Raw genomic sequence first — 27704 nt, forward strand, 5'->3', positions numbered from 1 at the left:
TTCCAAATATTAGCCATGAAACATGGTGGGGCAAGGGCCACGTACCATCGGGCAAGAGCCATGTGTAAGCATCACCATGGCCACTAAATTGATGCACCGCGTGCTAGGAACGACGGAGAGAACTCGTAGCAACTAGCTAGGAACCTCCACCTAATTGATGCACCACGTGCTGGGAACGGGTGCTGGGAACGGCAGAGAGAGGAGGACCCACCCCAAGAGGAGGATGCACGACTCCTAACAACGTGAACACCAGGTGAGCACAAGGTGTCCCTCTAGAGTGTGACCCAACGGGGGATTTGAACCCACAACCCATAGGTTGAGAGGCCAAAGCCTTACCATTAGACCAACATTAGACCAACCCTATGGGGACTTGTAAGCCATTTTTATTCGAGCTAATTTGGAAAGTAAATGAGATATGTAAGGGAAGAGGCCTTTTGTCTTCTTGCAATTTCCAAATCTTGGGACCTCTTGGAGAAGAATTGTAGATGTCAGCACAAGCCACTAAAATATCACCTTGAGATGTTTTCCATGCAGAACTAGAAGAAATTTCAACATGAGAACTTTGATGGTCTTATCCCATTTGGAGCCCCAACCAAAATACCAAACTAGTTTCGCTATGTGTGTGATGCGAATATTTGTTTTGGGGGGGGCAAGGGGACACAAATCTCTCTCTCTCTCTCTCTCTCTCTCTCTCTCTCTCTCTCTCTCTCTCTCTCTCTCTCTCTCTTTGCTTACACAAAGTAGGGCTAAAATACCAAAAAACTAAGGAGTATCCTAGCCAATCTCAAGCTCAAATCTTGAAAGATACCCCCTTCCATGGTACAAATTTCAACTAGGATCATCAAGGCTTTAAACTTGTCACAATACCCTTGTGTGGAAAATTTACCGAAGTGTCCCTAAGTTTTGTCCAAATTCCCAAAATACCCCTTAAATATCAAAATTTCACACAATACCCTTCTTATTTGGCTAAAACGCCCTTCAATTTTATCAAAATACCCAATATGGCCATCATTAATCTCTGGAGACGCTATGCTTTGCAACTCTTTAAAGGAATATTGGTTCTCCATCATTAGATAATATTAGGAGTAGATTTGTGATCATTCTGTGGGCTCTTGACAGCAAATAGTTCATTATTTGTAGACACAAATGACACTATTTGTCAAAATATCAGTAAAAATGTGTGTTAAAGATAGGTCTCTATTATTTAAAAAAAGATAAGGTATGTAAGCAATCCATTCCCGAACAACAAAAATTCTGCCCATACATCGAGAGTGGCAAAGTTTAAGGTGGATATCCTCCAACTGGCGGTTAGTCCATTTGCCCAATTTAAACGAGGTTTAAGTGTACCTTACTAGTGTGATCTCTGCATCCCTCCATTTTCGGAGGTAAAAGCAAATAAGGGAATAATGTGCTAGATTTTAGAAGGCAACTCTTGTAAAGTCATCACCCATCAGATAACTTCAAATCAACCTTTGAAGTACAAAGCAATTCTTTTATTTGATCAGTAACTACAAACTTCCACCTGAGTAACTACAAGCTACATGTTTCAGTAAAGACGTTCCAAACTTTAAACCTGAAACTCAACTCTCAAGAGCATTTGTTCAAATATCGTCTTAATTTACCTGTAGTGTTCAAGATGACAAAATGGTAAATTAGAGGACTTTGGGTTCCTTAAATGGCCATCCTCAAATGTGAGAACTTTGTACTTCAAAGTCCTTACACTATTCCATGCAATGAGAAGTCCTGTCCACCACCTAGTTTTGCCTCTCCTTGAGATGTCCTATTATCCATGATAAATATAGAGATAATAGAAAAGAACATTCTGATGTCCTAGATTCGAGTGAACATTTGAACATCGAATATCCCAAGAGGCCAACTCGATCAATCTGTTGGTCTTGAACTCAAGACCTTGGGGGGGGGAGAGAGTAGACAAATCTTGTATATGAATGACTGGCACGCCCACTGTAAAACCACATGGAGTCGATTGTGCCCTTAGGCACAAATGCATGCACATTAACATTGTGGGAGTTAACAAACGAGTTGTGATAACAAGACACAAAAAAAGAGCAAAAAACAATTTGTCTATTTTAGACCGAGCATTACACCACCTTCCATGAGGAATATTCTCCCAACCATAAATTTCACGAAAGCACAGCAACTGGTAATGCCACAGTATTACAAAATCAGGCCTTTCAACATTACCCTTCTGCTCTCCTCGTGCGTCGTCTCCTCGTTGACCTCCTTGACAGCTCTGCAGGGTCACTGTCTTCTGATGAACCATCAACCTGCCTGCTCTCACTGCGAGCAAGGCTCTCACCCCACAGTCCTCTGCGAGGAACTCTCAGGCGGCTGCGCAGGCGCGAAGAACTTTCCACAGAGGTAGCTGGGCCAAACACTTGAAACAGCAGGAAAACTGTCCACAAATGCCCCTCATCACCTGGAAAGTCCATTGCTTCCTCCTCGTCCTCCAAATTGTCTTCTATCATAAAATCTCCCACCACTGTTGCACCTGGTAACATTGTGCTCATTACATCCCCAAGATCTCTTCTTCGTTCTAAGCGCCTCCAATCCCTCTGACGATTTGGATCCACTTCAGAAGGACGAGCCAATGGATGCTCACGTCTCGCATGCACCCGCAGCTCCTCATAGTTACCTGAAAATGGGCATGCTTCTTGTGCACAGCTCCTAACCTTGTGGTTCCAGTGATCCCTGGCTGACTGAATTACTTTCCACCCCTCTACCTTGCCTCTGCAGAGTGGGCAAAGCAACCCCTGCACATCACCCTGCAAGTAGGGGGAGAATGCCCTGAGTTGTTCAGAGTCATCTATACCATCAGCTCTCTCCATTAAGCCTGCTTCAGTCTCAAAACCCTCTGTTCCTGCAGTTTCTACTGCAATAGCATTGAGAGCTACGCCTCTCCCACTTCTACGGCTTGTCCTCATGGAGTCAGTACTAGTGATGCCTGACAACCTTCCAATTACTTGACCACCCTCTGGCGTCAGCTCTCTTAAGGCATGGTTTCCCTGAGCTCTCAGCTGGGCCTTTTGATATTGATCTAGACAGTTGGAATGCCTGTAGCTCGTGTTACACATGTATGGACGACAACCCTTATCATGCGAAGCACATAAGAGAAGAACAGCATTGTGCGGAAACTCCATGCAGATTGGACAAGTTGCATCTTCCCACTCCGCTTTGGCAGAAGAGTTTTCAGCAGCATCCTCTTCGATCACATTCAGTCCCTTGCCAGATCTTGAAGGGTGCTTATAAGCCTGATATCTATTTCTTCCTGAACCCACATGGTGATTACTTACATCCTTCGGCATGATCAGTTCCTAGTTCCGCGTCTTCCACCTTCACTACATAAACATAACCAGAACCACAAGGCGCCATATCAGGCAAATAGTAAACTACAGTATGCATACCAAAAAAAATCTCTTCACCACTAGCAAAAAATAAATTCCAATTCAATATAAGCCCTTCCTTGAAATCAGCCTAACAAACAAAACCACACCAAATGCTGCAGATAAACTGGCATTTCAATTGCCATCCCAGCAGAGCCACGCATCCAAAGCACATGATATAGAGGAAAATAAAAGGACAGGTAGGTAGCAACATCAAAGATATTCATAACCTTCAACAGCCCCAAGCAATGTACCACAATGATTCTCACAAGCAACTGCAAGGTGTAGAAATTCAGTGCTTGTTCAAGAGTCAGACGGCCCTAACAGTTAAAGAGACCAACCAGATAGTTTTTCTGTGTTGTGTACAACTTCTGGCATCATCACTTGCGTAAATTAAGCAAACAGAGACACGACGCACCTGCAAAAGACATCTGAACACCCCTTCATATGGGCTCAAATGTGCACCATAGGCAGATGTACACCTCAAACAGCTGCTGTCACAAAGTGATGGCATGGCATGACCTAAAGGACAGACTCAGAGGGGTCATATCCCTAGTGAAAGATACGGAAGAAGTTTTACCAACTTTAAAGTCTTGCTGAGTGGCCCAATTTTAAAAGTTAAGTTCCTACCAACTTATGGGGACCCTATCCGATGGGGCCTAAAGGACACAAGGAATAAAAAGAGTTGTACGGACACCCGCGAATCGTGTTGATGACGTGGCAGCTGTACGGACGCCCATGTTTTACGTTGTTGATGTGGCAGGCAGTACGGACTTCCGCAAAACGCGCTGGCAGCTTTAATGTTAGTTTTTGAGGGTTTAGTACTTTTGAGGGAAGTGCTTTTGGGGCTCTGCTTTGGGCATCCCTTGTAATGTTTATCAAAGCCCCTGGGGCCTCACTCTGTACGGACACCCGCGTTTTACGTTGCTGACGTGGTAGGCTGTACAGACTTCCGCAAAACGCGCTGGCAGCTTTAGCGTTAGTTTCTGAGGGTTTAGTACTTTTGAGGGAAGTGCTTTTGGGGCTCTGCTTTTGGGCATCCCTTGTAAAGTTTATCAAAGCCCCTGGGGCCTCACTCTGGCAGAGCATCTGGACGCATAGTCTGAGAGCAGAGGACCCTTGGGAGTTGTACGAGTATAATAATAAAGAAATATAGTAAGGGGCAATGGTCTTTGGGGCCAATGCATATGGGCACGAAACTCCGCCGTGCCATGTCGACTTTCTCTCTCCTAAAGTTCTGTGATTTTGCAGTTTATGTTCGTGTGTTGCTATTGATTTCTTGCTTGGAGTGTCCAAGCCTATAACATCTACAGAGGATCTAATCCCTTCTTGCAACAGACATATTCTCGAGGAGAATCTGACAAAGCAGTCGAGAGAATTTTGTTTGTCAAAGCATCTTCATGTGCCTGCCCCGGACTTATTAGCCACTCCCACCCTTAGTCCATTGCGCATCAGTGCGCTCCCGTCTCCATCGCTCTGTCTTATGGGGCATAAGCTGTAAGAGGGCTTGGACACTCCAAGCAAGAAATCAATAGCAACACACAAACAAAAACTTCAAAATCACTGAACTTTAATAGAGAGAGAGAGAGAGAGTCGACACGGCCCAGTGTAGTTCCGTGCTGCCCTAAGGTATTAGCAAAAGTCTGGCGTCTCTTTCCGTATTTCTTTATCATTAATCATTGCAAAGTATAACTCCCGAGGGACCTCTGCTCTTAGACTCTGCATCCAAATGCTCTGCAGAGTGAGGCCCCAAGGGCTCTTTTATGCTTACAGGGATTGCGTCGACTTCATTATTCTCTTTGAGGAGCAACCATGCCGACATCGCAGGGTGGCAAAGGCCAATATGAGAATGTCCTTACTCTTATCAAGGAGCAAATGGCCGCACTTTCGACAAGCCTCGCATCCATCAACACTTGCCTAGCAGATGCAAACGCAAACCTCTTCACGAACTCATCATACTCTTCTCAGACGACTAATGCTATTTCTCCGTCACCTTCTTCCAAAGCTTCTGTAGACGAACACGAAAAACCGGATCCAACTGATGAGGTAGACAATCGTGAACTTCAATTACTTCATAAATTTTGTAATACTTCTCAAAAGAAGAAACTGAATGTTAGCTCTATAATGATCGCCACGACAAGCGCGTGCTGGACCAATGGCTATTCAAAATGGAGGTCTACTTGTCCAACACGGATTTAGTAGAGAGCCAAAAGGTTGCACTTGCTAGTTCTCTAGTAAAGGACACAACATTTCTTTGGTGGCAACGACAGGTGGTTGATGGCAAACATACACCTTGGGATAAATTCCGAAGTGCTGTTCGCAAGGCGTTTGAACCTGCCAATGCGGATTTTCATGCCCGATCCTCTCTTTGCCGCCTGAGCCAGACTCGTTCCTTGGCCGCGTACATCACAAAGTTTTAGAAATTAACTCTGGAGATAGAGATTCTCAGCCCCTCTGATAAACTATATAGTTTCATAGATGGGTTTGAACCAACAATGAAGGACGATGTGCACAAGTACAATCCCACCACTTTGGATGGTGCAATCAATAAACGTATTGTACACCACGTATAACGTCCTGTCCCGTGCCGTAGCTGCTATGTTTGCAATGCACGAGAACACTCTTACATACCCTACAGATAGATTGGTCACAGTTTGGACCGGACAAGATACGAACAAGAGTAACAAGACGAAGGGAAAACAACAGAAAAAGAAGCCTTCAAGCCCTTGATTGTCAACGAAGCAACACGCCGAATACTTCAAAGAGGGTAAACGTTACGATTGTGGGGAACAAGGGCATGTGTTCGCTTGGTGTCGTAACAGAGCACCTAAAGAACTGTCAGAGGACAAGCCAAAGAGTTCTAAAGCAATGGAGCGAGCAAAGAAAGGAAAAAAAAAAAGCAAGACTGGCAGCAGATATGTGGGGACCGACCCTGAATGAATGGATGAAAGTATAGAGCTTTGCAGAGCGTGGGGCAAAGTACAAGATCAAGAAGCCCTCATCTTCTTCGAAGGAGGAACCAAGGCCAAGTTCATTTCGATTGAATTGGCGGCTCAACTTGGAATTACGCCATATGAAATGGGAACACCAACTGAGGCAGTTCTAGCGGAACCAGGGATGTTGCCATTACACCTGTCCTAGGCAAACTTTGGTTGCACTATCAGGGGTCTCTAGGGCACGAGGACATTTATATCATGCCCTTGGAGGGGTGTGACGTCCTTTTGGGAATCCCTTCGTTCCATAAGAACAATGTGGTGGTCGATTACAGGGCGCGAAAAGCAACTTTTAAGAATGAAAAGAGTACAGATATAGTTCTTGATGTAAAATCAAAGGGTGAATCCGTCCCACTTGTGTCGGCTTCGGCCATTTTCAAATTAATGAAATTTAGTCTGTTTGTTTACTCGATCTTCTTACATGAGATGGATGACAAGAAAATGTCAAATTTGTCGGACCTCGAGAAAAAACGACAAGGCTTTTTGCAACCTCAGGCTGATTGTTTCTTTCAAGGCTTACAAGGAGAGTTACCCCCTCAGCGTCCTGAAGATCACACGATTGATTTGATTCCCAACAGTACACCACTGAACCGACCACCTTACAGAGTTAGCTGAGCCCAAAACGAGGAAATTATGAACCAAGTAAAAGAATTTTTAGAGAAGGGTCTCATTCAACCGAGTACATCATCTTACCATTTGCTAGTGCTGTTGGTTTTAAAGAAAGATGGATCTTGGAGAATGTGCATTGACTACAGAGCTCTCAACAAAATCACCATCAAGAACGGTTTCCAATACCCAAGATCAAAGATATATCGGACAAGCTCCAGGGTTCTACATGTTTGAGTAGAATTGACCTGAAAAGTGGCTATCATCAGATCAAGATCGCTTCAAGAGATGTTTACAAGACCGCGTTCAGGACGTCCTTTGGATTGTACACGTATTTGGTGATGCCTTTCGGCCTCACAAATGCTCCTGCAATGGTCAAGAGGATGATGGACATGATTTTTCGAGAGTATACGTCATTTGTGGACACCTTTTTCGACAACATCATCGTATTCTCCAAGAATGAGGCAGAGCATTGCCACCATCTGTTATAGGTTTTCCAAGCTTTGTGGCAACATTTGGTGGTTAATGGGAAGAAGAGCGAGTTTTTCTTATCGGTAATCCACTTTTTGGCACACATTGTCTCTGCAGAGGGTGTCAAAATGGACCCAACCAAGGTTGTTAAAGTTTAGGCATCTCAAGTGAACTGCCCAATGTGATCCCATTATTTATTTTGGTTTTTAAGTATTTACTTTACTTATTTGTCAAAGTCTTGGGTAGGGCAATTTACTAGGATTGCTGTATAAGCAACCCCTTGCCTCCATTGTATACACACATTCAGTTATTCATTGCCAAGGTTGACTGGTTCAGGAGACTCTCTCTCTCTCTCTCTCTCTCTCTCTCTCTCTCTCTCTCTCTCTCTCTCTCTCTCTCTCTCTCTCTCTCCACTTCCACATCGTCGACTTTGACATGGTAGCAGAGCAGGCGGCTTGAAGACCTTGGCGTGGAGGAGCAAACTTGAACCAGGAGAAGAGAAATTCATGTCGCCGATATCCTCTCCCCCCACTCAGCATTCTAAAACGCTACACCACATTGCTGCCTTGCTGCCTTCGCTAGCGTTTTCGAAACGTTGTTCGTAGCACTTGTGTCCCCCCCTTGCCAAGCAACGTTTCAAGAAGCTAGGTCGGCAACAACGTTTCAATACGCACCATTGGCCTAGCTAGACGACGTCGCTGTCCCCCAGTGGTTGCGTTTTAGAACGCATCCTCTGCCCGGAAGTGACTCCCCCCCCCCATGAGCTCGCGTTTTAAAACGCCAACATATACCCCCCTGCCCTCACCCCTCTTTCCCAGTGTTTTGAAACGCTGCTAGGAAGCGTTTCGACCCTCTCCTTATCACCAGCGTTTTGAAAAGCCGACTGCGGCAGCTTCCCTAGGCGAGGACCCTCCCCCGCCCCCCCTATACGCTTGAGCGTTTTAAAACGCTGCTTGCTAGAGGTAGTGGGCTCTTTGGTAAAGGAGATCGACAAGGCTTTGGAAAATGTGTTGCGGACTTGTGATTGCCCACTGGGCAATGGTGGTGACCAGCTTGAGGAGTGTCCATTCGAGGAGCAGTCTTGGCTTGGGAGCGGCATCAAGAGAGGGCATGAAAGATCAGCTTTGGGCATTGGCTTGGTGTCAATCTTGCAGCTCTTGGAGGTGAGGATTGCAGTGAGTGTGGAGTGGCTTGGGAAATTTTGTGCAACTTGGATGGAATTCTTAGCCATTGCTATGCACAGTTTATTGTGGAGCTTTGGAATTGTTCGAGGCCTACCACAGGGCAAACGTGCGGAGCGGATATTGACAACAGAGTTTTAAATGTCAGAGAGGGATAGTAGATTGTGCGCAGCCCATTGCGTGTGGAGTTCCCTTTGCGGTGAAGTTGAATCGGCTTGGAAATTTTTCAGCTTGGTTTGTACGGCCATTTTTTGGAGTGTGAGAAGGTACCCGATTATCAGATCTTGCAACTTCAATATGTCCCTACCTTGCTCGAGGCGCGACGACAACGACCAAAAGCTATGGATAATGGATAACAGATCGTCGATCATCCATTTAGCGGCCTATGCAACGGCACATTTCTCAAGGAACCCGACAAATTGTTTGGCTCAAGTTCGTGAAGTCAAAAGCAAATCGAGGAGTTCGCTAGAGGACGACGGCAAAGGTCAGTTGGACAAGGATGGCAATACCAATACTTAGTTAGTTGCCTTGGTACCCACGAGGTACAATCACAGTTGTCATGAATGTGACTCGCCACTTTGTTAGGCTCAAGCTTTTGAAGCCTAAGGCAAAAGCAAGAACTCACAGATAGACAAGGACAAAGGCACGCGGGACAGAGATTACCGTAATAAAGATTTGACAGAGGAGATTGGCATGGCGCACTTGGCGGCGGCCACAGTGGCCTCGACGTCAGATTTCTAGTCAAATGACAGGTGGCACCACTAGCTTCAGCCAGAGAGAGGCTTGTGAGTGGCAGAGGGGGGCAACCACATGCTCCCTATAATTAATTTGCACCCTTGTGTTGGAGTTCAAGTTATTGGTGTTTGGACCCGTAGGTCGGAGTTCAATGCACATGCATCTAGCAGAGAACCAATCAGACGTCTAAAACACTATGGATGAGTGCACCAATCCATTGTTGTTCGTCAGATTATGGACAGGATGTGTTCCAACAGTTCATTATCTTGGAGTTTTATATTTTGGACGTGATGTGTTCACGGTTCACAAATGGGGATTATTGGACGTAATGTGGACTACAATTCAAAGTTTCTACAAAGGCAACCCATGCTCAAGATGGCATTACTTTCAGGTACAAAGTTGAGGAGAGCAACATCGAGGTGTATCCGGTAGTACAAGGCCTTCTATTGGGGAGTCCATGGTAGCTTCTTCATCGACTTGGTCTCACTATTGATGTCCACTATGAGCTGCAAAGAGGGTGTTTTAGGCATCTCAAGTGAATTGCCCAATGTGATCCCAACATTTAGTTTGACTTTTAGGTATTTATTTTACTTATTTGTCAAAGTCTTGGGTAGGGCAATTTACTAGGATTGCTATATAAGCAACCCCTTGCCTCCATTGTATACACACATTCAGTTATTCATTGCCAAGGTTGATTGGTTCAGGAGACTCTCTCTCTCTCTCTCTCTCTCTCTCTCTCTCTCTCTCTCTCTCTCTCTCTCTCTCTCTCTCTCTCTCTCTCTCTCTCTCTCTCTCTCTCTCTCTCTCTCTGCTTTTTTGGCTCGACTCGAACAAGATCTATATCAGCTATTCTTGAGTCAGGACTCGCGTGAGGCGTGGCGGCTCTTTCATGAGCAGTCCCCCCCCCCCCCCCTTGCTATTTCCTCCACAGAGACCTAGGGTCAGTACGCATCATCTTTGTACACAGTACCTGGACAGCCGCCCCTCCCCAACCCCCCCGACCCATGCCCACACACGTGCTTTTTTCACCGCTGAGATGGTGAAGAAAGCTATTGACAGGATGAGGACTGGGAGAGCATATGATCATGATGGCCTAGTCGCTGAGCATTTCATGCATGCCAAAGACAGCTTCTAGCAGTTATGTTTAACCGGGCCATGTGTGAGGGCCTACCGGACACTTGGAGCCTATCTACGATCGTACCTATCTTCAAGTCAGGAGACCCCATGGAGCCTGGGAATTATCGCACTATTATGATTGGGCATTGGTACGGTTGTATGCATCCATTCTTGAGCAACTGCTGAGTAGATGGGCAGAGAGGGAAGGAATGCGTGCAACTGGGCAGGCAGGGTTCAGGAGAGGCTTCTCTACTCTTGACCACATCTTGACACTCAGGGCCCTCATCGAGGAAGGCAGATCTCATGGGAGACGGATCTATTGTAGCTTTGTGGACTTCCGCAAACAGTACCCAAAGTTAGATTGATGTGCAGATTACAGGAAATGGGAGTACCCACAGAGCTCATTTGGGGGATCATGGCATTGTACAGATCAGTAGTGGGGCATGTACGCACCCCGGAGGGACTCTCTAAACCGGTTCACTCCACTATTGGGGTGAAGCAGGGCTGCCCGCTCTCTCCTACTCTTTTCGGTATGTATGTGGATGAGGTTTCTGACTACATTGACAACGATGGGGATAAAGGTGCACAGCTGGCAAGGACATGGATTCCACTTTTGTTATATGCTGATGATATTGTGTTGATCTCCGAATCCCCAGAGGGAATGCAACGTCAATTAGATGCTTTGCATACGTTTGCCCACGAAAGTGGTTTGTCTGTCAACCTTGGTAAAACCAAGGTTATGGTGTTTAATACCACCCCACAGTGGATCAGGAGATCAGCACCTACATTCACATACGGCCAGGAGAATGTGGAGTACACAGACGCTTACACTTACCTTGGAGTGGTTTTTAGCGGACCCACATTCTCACTCAGAAGAGCAGCAGAGACCAGACTGACTAGAGCCCACGCAACATTGGGTAGATTGGAGAGGATGTGTTCGCAGGTTCAGTTTCAGGAGCCCCGGACGAAGCTCTGGCTCTTTAACACCTTGGTGGCTTCAACATTGCTCTATGGGGCTGAGATTTGGGGACCTTCATTGGATCACCACGGGAGGCCGGGTCGCACAGACGGATGGGGGAACATGGAGAAACCTCTTGTCTCTATGATCTCGCAGCTCATTAGAGCCAAGGCATCAGTACCACGGGCCATTATCCGAGCAGAGCTAGCGGCCTCCCCACTAGTGGTGGAGGCGCTCACCAGATCAGTCTCCTTCATAAACCGCACATGGGAACTTCCCAGAGACAGATATGCTCGCATAGCACTTGAGTCCTCCCGACAGTTAGCCATACAAGGGGATACAACATGCTGGTATGGGGAGATGACATCATGGTTTCAGGCGCATGGGTTCAGCATAGACAGGCTGCCACCATTCTAGTACTCATTGGATGCACCATCTCTCACTCTTACACAGTCGGAGATCACCAAGCTCATCCGCCAAGACCTGACCCAGCTAGACACCAGGAGGACATGGATACAACCAGCACAAAAACTGCGCACGAAGATGGCTTTCTACAGAGACCACCTTCTCCAACTTACGGAAGATGGTTTTGTGACGAGACCCAGATACATGGATACCCACTTGTCTCATGGGATACGATGTGCTATTGGCCAGTTACGCGCATCGTCTCACCAGCTGCGGATTGAAACCGGGAGATACAGCGGAGTACCAGCAGAGGCCAGGACATGCCCCTTGTGTGACATGGAACCTGAGACAGAGCTGCATTATACATGTCGCTGCCCCGTCTACTACGAGATATGAGGCCGCTTCCATTGCTTGTTCAGAGAGGGTTTTGGACCACTCTCAAGAGTAATGAGATACGAAGATCAAAGATGCCTGGGTTTGTTCTTGCTCGAGCTGCGCAGACACAGAGAGAGCCTGATGAATGGCGAGGCTAACCAGTCTCAAAGACAGATCACAGACTTCTTCAGAGCAGCACGGGACAGCCGCAAGAGCCACTCCCACAGCAGAGCTCCCCCTCGTCTCACACCAGAGGCACACTGATCGACCAAGCGATTGAACTGGGGAAATCCAGGTGCCCACGACTGCGAAGGACTACACAGCATCGACGGAGGCTACGTCAAAAGATTCGGAGCACGCTGGGCAGGCATGCACGACGCCCGGTCAAACTACTAACCATGGAGGAAATTGATGAGATTCGCCAACGATCGATGCTAGATCTTTGTGATTCAGCTATCCCAACAAGCCGCCCATTTTTGCTTAGTTTTTTGCTTAGCTCACATCGACCAATCTAGAATCCCATAGTATATATCTTTGTTTTTGTTTTATACTGTTGTTAGGTTATTTTGTTACTCTGACTTTGTATCAAATCCACCACGTTGTAACTTTCTGGTCTCATAGGTCACTATGGCCTTTTGAAGACGTTAATATAACATTTCATTTCTCTCTCCCTCCCTCCCTCCCTCCCTCTCTCTCTCTCTCTCTCTCTCTCTCTCTCTCTCTCTCTCTCTCTCTCTCTCAGCGCGAGCTGGCCTGTGGAGGGGACGACCTACTGCTGCTGAGGTGACGAGTTGCGTGCTGTGGAGGTGACGACGTGCTGCTGTTGTTGGGGATGAGCTGCACGCTGGGCAGGTGACGACCTGCAGTGGAGAGCAGCGCGCTGGGCCTGTGGGGTAGCAAGGTCAGCGGCAGCATAGCACCTTCAGCACCTGCAGCGACTGACGTGCCTACCCGCAGCAACAACACACCCAGCTGCAGCCTTGCACAGAAATTTGCAACAGGGCAACACGCAGGTACTCACTCTCTCTCTCAACATTCAAGGGGATGGGCTGTAAACACTAGGCTTCCCGTGCGCTCAGCCTCGCCTCCTCGAGCTCGACCATGGCACCTCTTGACAGGAAAGAAGTGGAGGACATGATAGCCAGAGCTATCACACAGGCCAAGAAAGATGCGGACAAGGCACTGAACGCCGAAGTAAGGAGGATGACGGAAAAGATGAAGCAGATGGAGGATAACATCAGAGGCCTCACAGAAGAAAAGGAGGCCTGGAAGAAAGCATTCGAAGAACTCCGTGACACCTCCAACACGGAGATACACCGTATACAAGAAAGCATCAACCACCTCCGGATCTCCAGGGAAGAGGGGGAAATCTCGAGCTTCGAAGACATAGAAGTAGAGATCAAAAATAAATGGAAAGCAGACATCAAAGAAGAGATCCAGACAGAAATGGAGGCCAAACAATCGGGATGGGTGGAAGTAGTTAAAAAGAATATCAAGGAGGAGGTATGCGAGGAGGTTCACATGGGAGAGCACTTGAGGGTTCAGCTTACTCTCGAGGAGGAGCGATTGCGCCAGATGAGGAAACACAATGTTAGGATCACTGGCCTTAAAGAGGGACCTTCAGCAGAGGAGGATGCACAAGAGCTTTGTAGCCAACTAGGCTACAAAGAGACTATGCCTTTTACAAAGGCATGGCGAGCCGGCCGTGACACCACTCGAGCTCGCCCGTTGATCATGCAGTTACGAGGAGATGAGGACCGCACCACCTTTTTTCGCAAAAGGGTGCTCTTACGAGGCCTCCAGGGCGGCCATATCTTTATGGACGAGGACCTCACTAGGATGCAAATCGAGCACAGGAAATCATGCATGCCCAGGGTCCTTCAGGCACGGAAAGAAGGTAAAAAGGCCTTCTTTCGAGATGGTAGAATCTTCATCGACGGCCGCCCAATCTCATAGGGATTCGGGACCTATGAGACACATACACTAGCACAAGAGACACCACTCAAAGGGGCAGTCTAGAACTGCAATGGTTCTATATGGACACATCCGGAGCGCCTAGAGGAGATCATCAGTGAGCATGACTTTGTATGTTTTACGGAGACACATGAGCCCAGAGAGAGGACTACCTGTAGTCACAGGATTCCAGTGGGAGTCGACTTACAGGACCATCACCAGACAGAGTACAGCTCGGGGGTCAGGAGGGGTGGCCATACTATTCAAACAGAGATTACACAACCGGATACAGGTGATGAGTAGAGACAAGAGGCATGCTATATGTGGGTACGGCTAGAGCTCACCCACGAGAGAGGGCTATACATTGCCATATGCTACTTTTCACCACATGGATCACGATATGCTATCCAGGACCCCTACTCTCGACTGTCGGAGGACATTTCTCACTACACATCACTCTGGGAAGTCCTCCTCATGGGGGACTTCAACGGGAGGACACAGAGCCGACAGTGTGAGATCTATGATATGGAGCAGCCGGAGATCATGAGGGCACTTGATGCAGAGGACATGGGGGTGAGTAGAGTGTCTGCAGATGGGGGACAGGACAACACTGGATATGGCAGACACCTTCTTGAGCTTGGCAGCAGGCACCATCTCGTTATTTATAACGGGATGGCGAGGTGGCCAGATTCTGGGGGATTCACTTGCTTCCCACACAGTGGCGGAGAGAGCACAGTAGACTATTTGTTGGGCTCTACCCAAACAGCAGAGCTTATACACTCCTTCAGCGTTGCACGCACACCGATAGGGGCGGATCATACTTATCTCACATTCTCCCTTTTTGCTACACAGCTTGCTGACCCCCCCGCCTCCCCCCCTCACACTTACACTACCATTTCTTTCACTCATGAGCTCACTCCTGTTTATATACATCACTTGCATGAGCACCTTATACACTTAGACCCCACAGCCCCTCTGGACACACTCACCACACACATTACATCCATCTTACACGAGTCAGCCACTCAAAGTTTCCCACATCGCATACACACACACCCTCCACGCATTGGCACTATGCCACAAAACAGGTGGTACGACGACGAATGTCGAGATCTACACAGACACCTACATATACTGGAGATCAGAGGGGAGATTACACATCGCCAGGCTCAGCGCAAGATGCAGACACTTACCCGTCGTAAAAGACGGGAGTGGGAGGAGCACGAGTATTGGGACATCTATCATTTACTCATGAGCAAGAATAGTGCTGAGGCATGGCGTCGGATCAGACCTCCCAGGCCATCCACTCCTATTCAGGACCCAACGGCATGGCACAGATATGCCGAGAGCTTATACGAGATCCCAGGACAGCCACCCATACCTACGCCATCGGCTACCCGACCCACATCATCTACTTTCTTCACCACCCACATGGTGAAGAAAGCTATATCCCACCTACAGCATGGTAGGGCTAGAGATCAGGCAGGCCTACAGGCAGAGCATCTTATATATGGTTGTGATGCATTGGCACCACTCATTGCCCACCTCTTCAACCGCGCGCTTTCAGAGGGATTCCCAGAGTCGTGGACAGCGCACACCATCGTGCCTATCCACAAATCTGGGGATGCCATGGATCCTAGCACATATCGCACTATCATGATTGGTCCTATACTGGCCAAACTATATGGCGCGGTTTTAGAGGAGGAGCTCAGTTCTCTAGCAGAGGGAGAGGGCATGAGGACACCAGGACAGGCAGGCTTCCGCAGAGCTTTCTCTACTATTGATCATATCTTCACCCTTCGTTGTCTGATCGACCAGACACGGGTGAGGAAGAGGAGATTATATTGCTGCTTCGTTGACTTCCGCAAAGCATTTGACACAGTACCTAGAGAGAGACTTTTCCGATGTCTGGCTGCGCTTGGGATTGGAGAGGAGATGGCATGGGGGATCTATGCATTGTATGAGCATGTATCTGGCAGAGTGAGATGCCCGGGTGGATTATTTGACACCCTTGTGAGCACCATTGGTGTGAAACAAGGTTGCCCCCTATCACCTACACTCTTTCGTCTATACATTGACGAGATTGTAGACTTCATCTTGCACAGGGGTGGAGAGGGTGTGGATATTGCAGGGACTACTGTACACATACTCTTATATGCAGATGATATTGTCCTGATGTCAGAGACGGCAGAGGGACTACAACTACATTTGCAGGCCCTGGATGATTTCTGCTCACAGAGAGGACTCACGGTGAACCTTGGCAAGACCAAGGTTCTCATATTTCATACATCGGCTCAGATTCGCCGACAGAGTAGATTTACAGTAGCTGGAGGGGATATAGAAGTGACAGGTTCATATGTATATCTAGGGGTTACATTCACCGCAGCATCAGGGACCTTCTCCATGACACAGGCAGCCAGAGATAGACTTACCAGAGGATACGCATCACTAGCTTTGATGGAGAGACAGTGCCACCAGGCCCACTTCTAGGAGCCCCGGACGAAGGGGTGGCTCTTTGACACACTGGTCACACCTGCACTCATGTATGCCTCGGCCATTTGGGGACCGGGACTGGCAGACTCAGTATGGACACAGATCGAGAGGCCACAGATTATTATGATCTCCAGGATTCGCAGCAAGCCATCAGTTCCACACGACATTATTAGAGCTGAGCTGGCTGCACCACCGATGTTGGTAGAGGCACTCTTTCAGACTGTTTGCCTTCTTCGCAGATTCAAAGATATGGATCCAGATAGGATCTCTCATAGAGCATTCATTGCATCTAGAGAGATGGCACAGGCAGGGGACACTAGCTCATGGTATGCCCAGACAAGAGATTGGCTAGCTCAGCACGGTTTTGATATTGATAGACTACCACCACTCCAGTATGACACCCAGGCCCCGACCTATACCCTCTCACGCTCTAAGCGGAATAGGGTCATCAGACAGAAGATATGGCATACATATATTCAGAGGACATGGCGCACGCCCACAGACACCCTACCTCCTAAAATGCTATATTACTATGAGCATTTTCTGAGGTTCTCAGAGCAGGGATTCATTGAGATTCCATCATACATGCAAGAGTACATGCCACACCGACTTCGGGTCAACATTGGCCAACTACGAGTGTCATCACATCAGCTAGAGATTGAGAGTGGCAGAGCCAGAGGCATACCACGAGAGGAGCGTACATGCCGGATTTGCAAGATGGAGGTGGAGAGTGAGGAGCATTTTGTCATGAGATGCCCAGCATATACAGAGCTGAGAGAGAGATATGGCATTGGAGACTCATTACAGCAACATATGATAGGCCGAGAGCAGAGGAGGTTTGGCCAGTTCCTGGTTGCGGCTTTAGAGGTTCGAGAGCAGTTGTTACAGCCACGCCAGAATCAAGATAGCAGGACACAGACTACCATCACACAGTTTTTCCGACGAGCAAGACCAGACCCCCCCACACTACCTACACAGAGTAGAGGGCTTACCCTTCTGCAGGCAGAGTCTCAGAGGGCACGTCGGAGACCGAGGCTCCCAGGATACAGGACACATGGGTGTCACCAGAGGGAGATCTCGAGGATACTAACCTTACACCATCAGTATCTAGAGCAGAGTCATGTACCAGCACCAGGAGATCCAGAATTCCAGAGATACCTGAGCAGGCCACCACCGATGTACCACATTCTCTACCCTACATATGTTGCTTGTTTTTAGATACCCTCCCTATCATCTCATGGTGGTATCACCTTGCAGCCCCTAGTTGAGCCTGATGATGCATGAGCACACCTCGACACGAGGACCCACACTATACATTGTACACCACATGCACCACCCTACCACACCCTCTTGCATAGTATAGGCTCATTTCAGTTTGTACCCTTTTTTTATTTTCCGATGCCTAGAGCATCAACACATGTATATGATATTGTCTCATAGGTCGAGTTCGGCCTTTCGAAGACCTTAATAAAGCTTTCTTTCTTTCTTTCTCTCTCTCTCTCTCTCTCTCTCTCTCTCTCTCTCTCTCTCTCTCTCTCTCTCTCTCTCTCTCTCTCTCTCTCTCTCTCTCTCTCTCTCTCTCACAAGCACAGGAAACTAAAGAAACCTGATTGCACATCTTTCTTTTCTTTATATGTAGAAAGCATGGGTAATACATGTTGTAACGGTAAGCTCATGACCGTGGAGCTCTGAGCTACTGAGGTAGTTTTATTTTATTTTCATTTTGCTATGATGGAAGACACTGTAACCAAGGATGTATTCTGATTTGTCCTATAGGTCAGCTTTGGCCTCGACAGGACGTTAATATCTCTCTCTCTCTCTCTCTCTCTCTCTCTCTCTCTCTCTCTCTCTCTCTCTCTCTCTCTCTCTCTCTCTCTCTCTCTCTCTCTCTCTTTTTGAAAAATCAGGGCTGTATATTACTGAGTACAATATAATCCCCAGTGGATGTCAAAATAGCCTATCACGTGGGGTGTACAAGCTGAATGTAAGGTTGAGAGCCACTATAGTGACAACTCGACTAGAACAATGTCATGGTGGTCTGTATGATGAGTGGAGGAGAAACCACTGAGGAGGTGCATAATGCCATGTAATCTGTCCACCTGTAAGTGTGAAGAAGAGTGGAGATCGGGCCCAACGCCGAAGAAAGGCAAATCGACGAGCCTCAGCTGCTCTAGTAGATGTACCTGAGGAAGAATCCCACTACCAAATGAGGATGCGAATGATGTCCAGCCAAATGGAAGTGAGGGTATCCGGTAGGAGCTGTGGAGCCGCACTGAGAATGTGAAGACAACGAGCTCTCCAAACATTCCATAGTGCAATGCTAGTGATGACTGAGAAGATTTCATCACGTGTCTGAGGATCCCCCTGCCAAGCAATCTGTGGTAACATAGCCAAAGTCCCTCGCCGATAATTAATCGGGGAAAGCATAAGAGCTGGATCCGTGTCTGAGCCCTCGTAGAAAAGATGCGGTCCGGGCATCGGCATCAACCAGGAGACAGATCCCCAGGTGAGAAATCCATGCTGAACACCATCTGCTAAGTAAAAAGCAAATTGCGAGCCACACTACCTGAGAAGACGAGCATGACCAAAGACAGTGTGCAGGTGACTCAGGTAGGTGCAAAGAACAGCGAGTACATAACGGGTCATGACCCATAGAAGCTAACCAAGTCCCAACCGGAAGTCCTGCATGTGCAATCATCCACAGGAAAAAGGAAATACGACGAGCCACATGTAGATCCCAGATAGCTGACCAAAACTGCTGTAGATAGGCATGGGAGAGACCTGAATGTAACCAGAAACGCATACGAGTGGGCTGCTCTGGGTGTTGTCTCATCAATGCAAATCGTCCAATTCTGACTGTGTACTCAAAGAATGATACATGTGCACCGCTGGGGTTAGAGTGAGGCCAATGCCACTCTCCCGGGTCCCAATAAAGCTGAGATAGGGCACGACCCTCCCACACCCAAAGCCTCCAAAGTGCAGCATTAGCGGAAGCGAAACGGGGGTCAACACAACGACGCTTCCCGCGGGAGCCAACTACACGTATTGCCTCCCATCGAGCGCCGGGGTAGACAAGATGCGGAGAGGTGGTAGCATATGTCAATCTAGCATGTATCCCCGGAGAGTAGTCAGGATCAACTATGAACAGCATGGTGTCTAAACGAACTAATAAGAGAGTGCTCTGAGCAAAGAGTCCTTCCCAGCCACAATGTGAAGGCATCTGAACCGTGCCTCGCATGACTGCGTCCCAGTGTGAAGGAATGGCAAAGTCAATCTCAAGCAGTCTGTCTGTTACCCCGCGACCAATGTCATAATGTTCTGCCACAAAATCTACATCCAGCATACGTGTCTCATGAAACAACCACATAGAGGCAGCAGGGCCAGTGTCCCAAGCAGCCCAATCAATGTGAGTCCTCTCTCCAAGCTGACGGGGTGGATTAACCGAAGAATCAAGGACGGCATCATTCCAAATGAGAGGCTGTCGCTCAATCTCCTCACGGCATGAGGGAGGTGAGCGTATGATAGCTCGTCGCATGGATACCCAAATCTGAAGGAGCGATCGGATGAAGGGTGAGAGAGTGCTGGTGCACAAGGGGGCATCCGTAAAGAGAAAACGATACCCTGTTTGCCAAGTATGGCCATCTCTAGTGCCGAGGCGTGGAGTCGCTGTGGAAAGAGCGGCCTGAAGAAGCATTTTCCAAGGTTCTTGGCCGGGAAAAAGACCCCGAACAATAAGCTTGGTAAGAAGGGCACGGCTCTGTAATTCTGGATCAATAATGCCAAGTCCACCCGCTGACCTAGGGCAAATAATCGTGGACCAGCGAACTCGAGCACGAGTATCAGTAGTCCCATCTGTGCCACTCCATAAAAAGTTCCGCACGAGTCTGCGGAACTGAGCTATCACACCAACATGTAGCATCCAACAAGAGGCCGTATACCATACTGTAGCCAAAATGACCTGGTTGGCGACCAATGCACGGCCAGCCAACGACAAATGACGAGAAGACCAATGGCATAGCTTCCTGCGAATAGACTGTAGTACGGGTACAAACTGCTGCTGCCTGAAAGCCCAGATATCCGCATGTCTGACCTGGCTGCAGCCATGTGAAACCATCAGTTACCCCCCAAGTAGGTATGTCATCACTGCCAACCAATAACCCATAGGATTTATGCCAGTTAATGCGTGCACCACTAGCAATGCAAAAAACCTCCAGGGCCTCCCGCATGGCATCAAGAGCTGCGAGCAAATAGCGCAACATCAGCATAGTGTCATCAGCAAACTTCTGATCGATAAGGTCCGGAGCTGAAGGTACTGGCATGGTCAAGCCACGAAATGCATGACTCTGAGCACGAGGAAAGTCGGACATAGTCTCTCCTACAAACAGATACAGATATGCTGCTAAAAGACATCCCTGACGGACAGATCGAGAGAGCTCAAAACTGCGACTGACACGACCACTAATAGTAATAGCCCTGAAGAGAGCGGAAATGCCTGAGATCCATCTCGAAGGGAAACCCATCCTGGCTAATGATCCTTCGAGAAACTCCCACTCAACACGATCATATGCTTTGTCGAAGTCCAGGATGAAAAACGCGAGAGGTTCAGAAGATGATCTGGCCCACTCTACTGCCTCATAAAAAGTGAAGATATTATCCAGTATGCATCGATCCATGACAAAGCCTGTCTGAGAAGTATGAATAATATCTGGTAAGAACGGTCGCAAGCAATGGCTGATCAGTAACGCTAATATCTTATAGACCGAAGGGAGTAGGGTAATAGGTCTCCACTGGCGGAGCTGAGTGGTGTCACCCCCTTTCGGAATAAGAGATATGAGACCTGAACAAAGATCCCGATGCATATATCCTGATGCAAAAATATCCTGACAACCACGAAGCAGTGGTATATGCAATACATCCCAATAGGTCAAAAAGAAAGCTCTAGTGAGGCCATCCTCGCCTGGACAGGAAGATGGATCTAGACTCTCAATAGCAGCATAAAGCTCTTCAAGTGTGAATGGAGCCAACAAGATCTCTACCATAGTGTCTGTACAACGACGTCGGGTGTGATGCCAGATCTGCTCACGGGCAAGTAAAACCTCAGTAGTGCATACATCAGCAGTGAACAATGCCTCAAAATAATCTGCAGACATATCAAGGATAACATCAGGATGCATATGAAGTGTTCCCTGAGCATCGCACAAAATCCGGAGGGTGGTGCCAGGAGGGCGCTCTTTATGCGCAGCGAAGAAGTCCTTATTCATTCGATCAGCTTTAGCTATCCAATGAGATATTGAAGCATGATGAGTGAACTCAGACCTAGCCTCCTGTACGCGACGAATTTCCTCTGTAAGCTCTGTCTGTCTAGCAGCGAGATAAGCATCCTGAGGCCACTCCTCAAGCAAGCGCTGTGTTGAACCAAGAGGAATGTGGAGGTCAGACTCGCGTACTCTCAACTGACGATGAATATTAGCAGTCTGATCACGGCAATGAATACTAGACTAAGTAATGCAATGGGCAAGGAACTCTCAAGGGGGACCACAATAAGAAGCACCCGTGGACCACAAGTCATGAATCTGCTGCTGCAAAACTTCAGTGGTGAGAACATTGTTAGGGATCCGGCAGCCTCGTCTCTGTGCAGAGGATCTAGTGAAAGAGATAAACAATGAGATGGGTAAATGATCTGAGAGGCTGGTCCCTCGCCAAATAGTAGTAAATCCACCTAGAGCTGCTGCCCAAGGGCAAATGTAAAAACGATCAAGTCGCTCTAATAATCTTCCCTGTTGTCGCTGAAACCCCCACGAGTAATGAAGTGTAGCAGGGTGGTGACCAAAAGAGGGTATGTGCCAGGCGTCAACACCTTGAATAGCTAGAAGAAATCGATCCCAAGCTGGCTGCTCATCGGGAGAAATGGATGATAGAACTGGAGGAGTGATCGAGCGCCAATCAGAGTCGCTCTCGACGTTGTTGAAGTCACCTCCAACAACCCAAGAGTCTACAGCAGGTAGAGCAGCAACCGAGGACCAAAAAGTAGCTCTCTCCCGAGGAGTAGTGGGTGCATATACTGACATAAAACCAATGATAGAGTCCTGAATCCGGATAGAAACATAGACTGCTCTGCCAGCGACAAGGGTGCCATGCTGCTGAACTGATGCCAAGTATCGTGGCCCCACTGAAATGCATACACCGCAACTCTGTCCATGAATGCCCAGCGCAGGCTCCCAAAAAGTGTGAGCGCCTGAGGGCATGAGATTACCAAAGGGAGTGGCAATCTTATGCTCCTGTACTAGTAATATATCCACAGTGCCTACTACATGAGCATGTAAATCTCTGCGAAGTAAAAGCTTACGTGAACCTCTTACCCGAGAAGTCTGTAAACCATTAGCATTCCAAAAAACTACATGTAAATCCATAGTCTGCATGAAAGAATTGGTAAAGCATCTGACTAACTGCGCATCTTCTTGGAGGCAGTTGGGCCATCCAAGGGATGAGTTTCGGGCGGGAGGAAAGCAACCCCAAAGCCCTCTCTAAAATATGGTGTCTCATTGCACCAACTACGAACCTCAGCTTGTTTACATTGCATTACCGATGCTGCAGCTTTGACACCCCAAATGCACATAGACATAGGAAGCACCACATCTGAGGACACATGAATAATCATAGGCAATGAATAGCAAGCATAAACATCACTCCATTCCATAGCACCAATACATGAAGGGAAGTGTGGAGACAATACATCTGGAGCGGAAGTAGACAACCATAAATGAAGCTGAGCCATAGTTTGTGCATGCACAAAATGCAGAACCTGATCCTCTGACCATTCCTGAGTTGCATGGAATGGAAGGAAAAAGGAATGGGTAGGCTGAGAGCGACTGCCTATTAAAGAGGGAACACAACCTGGCTTGTGATGCATAAGGTAGAGCTGCACCCGCAATGGTCCTTCTGAGTCACCGCACATTTCAGCCCGATGAGTGCCCCAGGAAAGAGGGCAAGAACTGAGAAAACTGCGTGGGACGTAAGTATGAGCAGTTGAGGGAGGGGGTGGACCAGAAGGTGGAGGGGGGGGAGTAAGGGCAAGAGGGAGAGGAGGAAAAGGGAGAGATAGTAGCGGTGAATGATCCATCTGCATGGGAATAGGGACCTCGGGAAGAGGGGAAGGAGCGTGCATGGGAATGGCAAGTGAAGGAGGAGCTGGTAGCAGAGGTAAGTGATCCGGGGCTGAAGAAGAAGAATGGCGAGGAGAAGCTGGGAATAAGGGAGTGGCAGAAACTTGGGAGGGAGCAGGAGAGTTAACACTGGGGGCTGCATGTGGGATGGGTTGCTGACGAGGACAGAAGGAATGGTTACGACCTACTGTCTGCCAAGCAGTCTCAGTAGGAACTGAAGCAGAGGGAGGAACTTAAAGGGTTGAAGCTCTGGGAGCACCCGTAGGCTGCTAAGGTGCTCGAGTAGTAGTAGTAGGGACCGGCTGTGGACGCTGACCACGTGGCTGAGCATGGGTGCCACGAGCCGATTGTTGTTGTCGCCAATGGCGTGGCTGAGTGGGACAATCGCGTGCCAAGTGTCCCATCTCGTGACAACGTAAACACTGTCCTGGGCGACCAGTGACTACCATTCGGCAAGAGTAGTCTTGATCACGCACAGCCACAGTAACTGTATCTGGTAATGAAGTATCCCCAAACACTAGGACCTGAATGCGAGGTGGACCAGATGAGAAGATGCAGGATCCTGGAACCACTGTGCCAAAATGAGCAACAATCATCTGAAGGAGATGCTCATAAATACAATGGAGAGGCATATCCGAGAAGGAGAGCGTCAGAGGGAATCTGGGAATAAGATGTCGACTGTCAAACTCCTCAGTGGTAAACTCGAGATACCACCTCGTCAAGTAAATCATTCTGCGATCAAAGAGTATCGGAGAGCGAGCCAGGAGAGCTGAGGCAGTGGCGGGATCTGAAAGACGCACCATGAATATACCTCTGCCAAGGAATGAAAGCTCCGAGACCTGTCCCTCAGTAGTGCCCAATGCAGTCTGACACCAATCACGGATAGAAGAGCGAGGTGGAGACTGTCCAATCATCCGGCCAACCAAGGCATGCTGTGCCAAGTGTTGAATTTTGGAGTCAATGCGTGTCAACAGGTCACCAGTACAATCCACGCGACAGGCAAGTGGTGATGGAGCGCCATGTGTAGCACTCAAGACCGGCAAAGCCGCCATGAAGAATGGGCAAGACTGGCAAACGGGAATAGCACGACCCGAAGTGAAGCTGGAGCTCTTTCTCTCTCTCGCTCTTTCTCTCTTTCTTTCCTTCCCTTGCAGGTAGTAGAAATATGCTCACAAGGAAGGTTTGCGGGCTATTAGGGTTTCGGGGAATTGGGGAATTAGGGTTCCACGGGATTAGGGTTTCGCTAAATTAGGGTTTGCAGGTGGGGGCTGTTACGGTAAGGGTTTCGCGGTAGAGGCTGTGACGCGCAGGTGCTCGCAGGCTGTGTAGGCTGTGACGCGCAGGGTAGGCAAACTGCAGGCTGTGGCGCGCAGGGTTGGCAGGCTACAGGCAGTAGATCGCGCGGCGCCAGGCAGGCTGCAGGCCAAGCGGGAGGGTACGCGAGCGGCAGCAGGTTGCAGGCCAGGCAGGAGGGAACGGCGCGACAGGCTGCAGCTAGGGTTCGCCTCTCTCTCTCTCTCTCTCTCTCTCTCTCTCTCTCTCTCTCTCTCTCTCTCTCTCTCTCTCTCTCTCTCTCTCTCTCTCTCTCTCTCTCCGCTTCCGCGTCGTCGACTTTTGACAGGTTGAGACCATTAAGATTGGCAAAATTTGAAGAATTTTCATGAAGTTCGAAGCTTTTTGAGTTTGTGTTCTTACTATTGGCGATTCATTCGAAAATTTGCGGAGATTGCTTCTCTTTTACATGTTTTGACTGCTTCTCTGGGTCTTCTGCACCTTTACCTATATGTCACAAGGACGTGGCAACTTCTAACTATGTCATGAGGACGTGGCAACTGCTAACCTTAGTTGTTGGTTTCTTTCCAATGATTTTTGTTTTATTTTTGAGACCCTCTTTTTGAAGTAGCAAAGGTCGGACATTGTATGGCCAATGTGAATGGTAGTTTCACTCGCAGACGGGGAGTAGTCGGCATTGGAATTTGTATAGTAAGAGGATGTCTAGGCTCAGACCAAGATCATGTAGGTCCTCCCCGTCGCACTTAGCAAGTTGGTGGATACTAGGAAGTGAGCTCAATAAAGGCACAAAGTCAAGGTGGGAACACCAACAGAAATTATCCGACAGTTGGGCCACATTGCACTTTTGGATGCGGTCCCAATGAGGATAGATGGTCAGAAGACCACGAAAGCATCTCCTAAAAATTAGGGAACTGCTATTTTGGGCCGTGAAATGTGTTCGCGTCATTACCTCTGGTATGACTAGGGGAACATTTTACAACTCTGCTGCGAAGTCAATTGAGCAACCAGTCGGGAGATTTTAAGGCGGCAACCCCGAAAAGGAAAAATGCATGTAATCGTGCCAAGTGGCGCATTTTAGTGAACTTTCCCAATGCAAAGAAGAGGTAGCGCTGAATTTATAGCTGAGAGGCTCATTTTTTAGTTTCCTGTCACAGATTAAGAGCTATGGAGTGCTTCCTTTCCCTCTATGTACAGTGTGGTGCCAGGAGTGATGCCCTGCACGCTACACACTGCTCTCTCTCCCCCTTACGTGCAATTATGTGATGCCCCACAAGAGGGCTTTTCATTTGACTGATGTGCAGTTGTGTGGGTTCATGAGCGATTGCCGAGGCAAGAGCCTCTTGCACAGGTACTGGATTAGCTAGTGGCTAATCCCCCGCAGGTACAGGTGAATTCAGAGAGGTTTCACGTGAGAAATCTCGTCCGATTCAAAGGGCAAGTAGCCCTACAGGTGCAGGAGCACAAGGACTTGCTACGAATGCGGCCGGCACGCGAAACGGAGCCCAAAACAGGGAATTACAGCCTGCTGTGTATTTTTGCAGGTTTAGGGTTTCGGCCCTAAACGGTCCCTAAAACAAGGGGACCGCTGTAGAGGTGATCTGGTGCATTTTCGGGGACCGCTGTAGAGGTGATCTGGTGCATTTTAGGGTTTTGGTTCGGGGACACAAGGGGACCGCTGTAGAGGTGATCTGGTGTATTTTCGGGGCAAAAAACAGAGAATTCAGAGTGCTGCAGATTCTCGCCAGGTTTTGCAAAGTGTCCGTATGCATCGGGAAAGTCATCTATTGCATGGGGATACTGACTGTGAAGCGTCCTAGTACAGTTATGCTGCTGAAATCGGCCGAAGCAAGTGTATTTCAGCCCGGATTATGCGGGACAGCTCGTAGGAAATCACAGGTTATATTCCCTCTATTAAACAATAAAGAAATACCGAAAGGGGCGCCAATTTTGGGGCCTACAGGTTGTCGGCGTCTGCTCGGGGCATTCTAGCTCATGAACTGTGTGTGTACTTAAGTGTTAATTCCCGTCACAGGTTTCCTTCGCACGTTCTCTATGTGTGTGTTTAAAGTAAAGAATTTCGGGTGAAAGCTAAAGCCTACCGCCCCACGAGCCGGTTTCAAGGTTCCGTTGCAGGGACATCAATCACTTTTTCCTTAAGAAGTGAGCCTCGGTTGTTTTGGGTAAAGACACAGAGTACAGGAACGCGGGATTACACTATGGCCGACAAAGGGAAGGGCATTATGGAAGAGGGTTCCTCTTCAAAAGATAGACAGGAAGTTCCTCTGGTCTTCGAGATTGGCAAGAGCTCACGACCACGTCAGACTGTACCTCCTGTTAATGTGAATGTCCCTCCAGTAGTAGAGGGCTTTATAACTGGGCAACTTGAGGATGATGCGTTCAGGACTCAGTTAGTTGCCGCGGTGAATGTCTTTTCGCGGCTAGTGCAGAATCCAAGGTTTATGGAGTTCTTGCAAGCGCCACCAGTGCAACAGCAAAATAGGCAACCTACACCGCGTACGGAGCTTGTTGAGGCTCAAGCCCAAGTACTTAACGCGACTCAG

At 48.2% G+C, this 27704-nt stretch overlaps 2 protein-coding genes across 7 annotated transcripts in view; one reads left to right on the forward strand and one right to left on the reverse strand.

Annotated features, from left to right (window-relative positions):
* Positions 1–2063: 2063 nt before the first annotated feature.
* Positions 2064–27704, reverse strand: part of LOC147466117 (uncharacterized) — a 46502-nt gene continuing 20861 nt past the window's right edge. For all 6 annotated transcript variants that reach the window (XM_086524033.1, XM_086524017.1, XM_086524025.1 and 3 more), the window contains one exon: positions 2064–3356. In XM_086524033.1, coding sequence (XP_086380159.1) covers positions 2199–3323 — 1125 coding nt within the window. In that variant the 5' untranslated portion in view covers positions 3324–3356 and the 3' untranslated portion in view covers positions 2064–2198. The remainder of the gene's footprint in view (positions 3357–27704) is intronic.
* On the forward strand, positions 12981–15103 carry LOC147466118 (uncharacterized). The gene has a single exon (XM_086513383.1). The coding sequence runs from the start codon at positions 13343–13345 to the stop codon at positions 14195–14197; it is 855 nt and encodes a 284-aa protein (XP_086369509.1). The 5' UTR covers positions 12981–13342; the 3' UTR covers positions 14198–15103.

Source organism: Adiantum capillus-veneris, chromosome 1 (genome assembly GCF_014529385.1).
Source record: "Adiantum capillus-veneris isolate H3 chromosome 1, ASM1452938v2, whole genome shotgun sequence".
NCBI classification, from domain to species: Eukaryota; Viridiplantae; Streptophyta; class Polypodiopsida; order Polypodiales; family Pteridaceae; genus Adiantum; species Adiantum capillus-veneris.

Coding starts and splice junctions, on each gene's coding strand:
- LOC147466118 (XM_086513383.1), top strand. CDS start 13,343: ATGGCACCTCTTGACAGGAAAGAAGTGGAGGACATGATAGCCAGAGCT.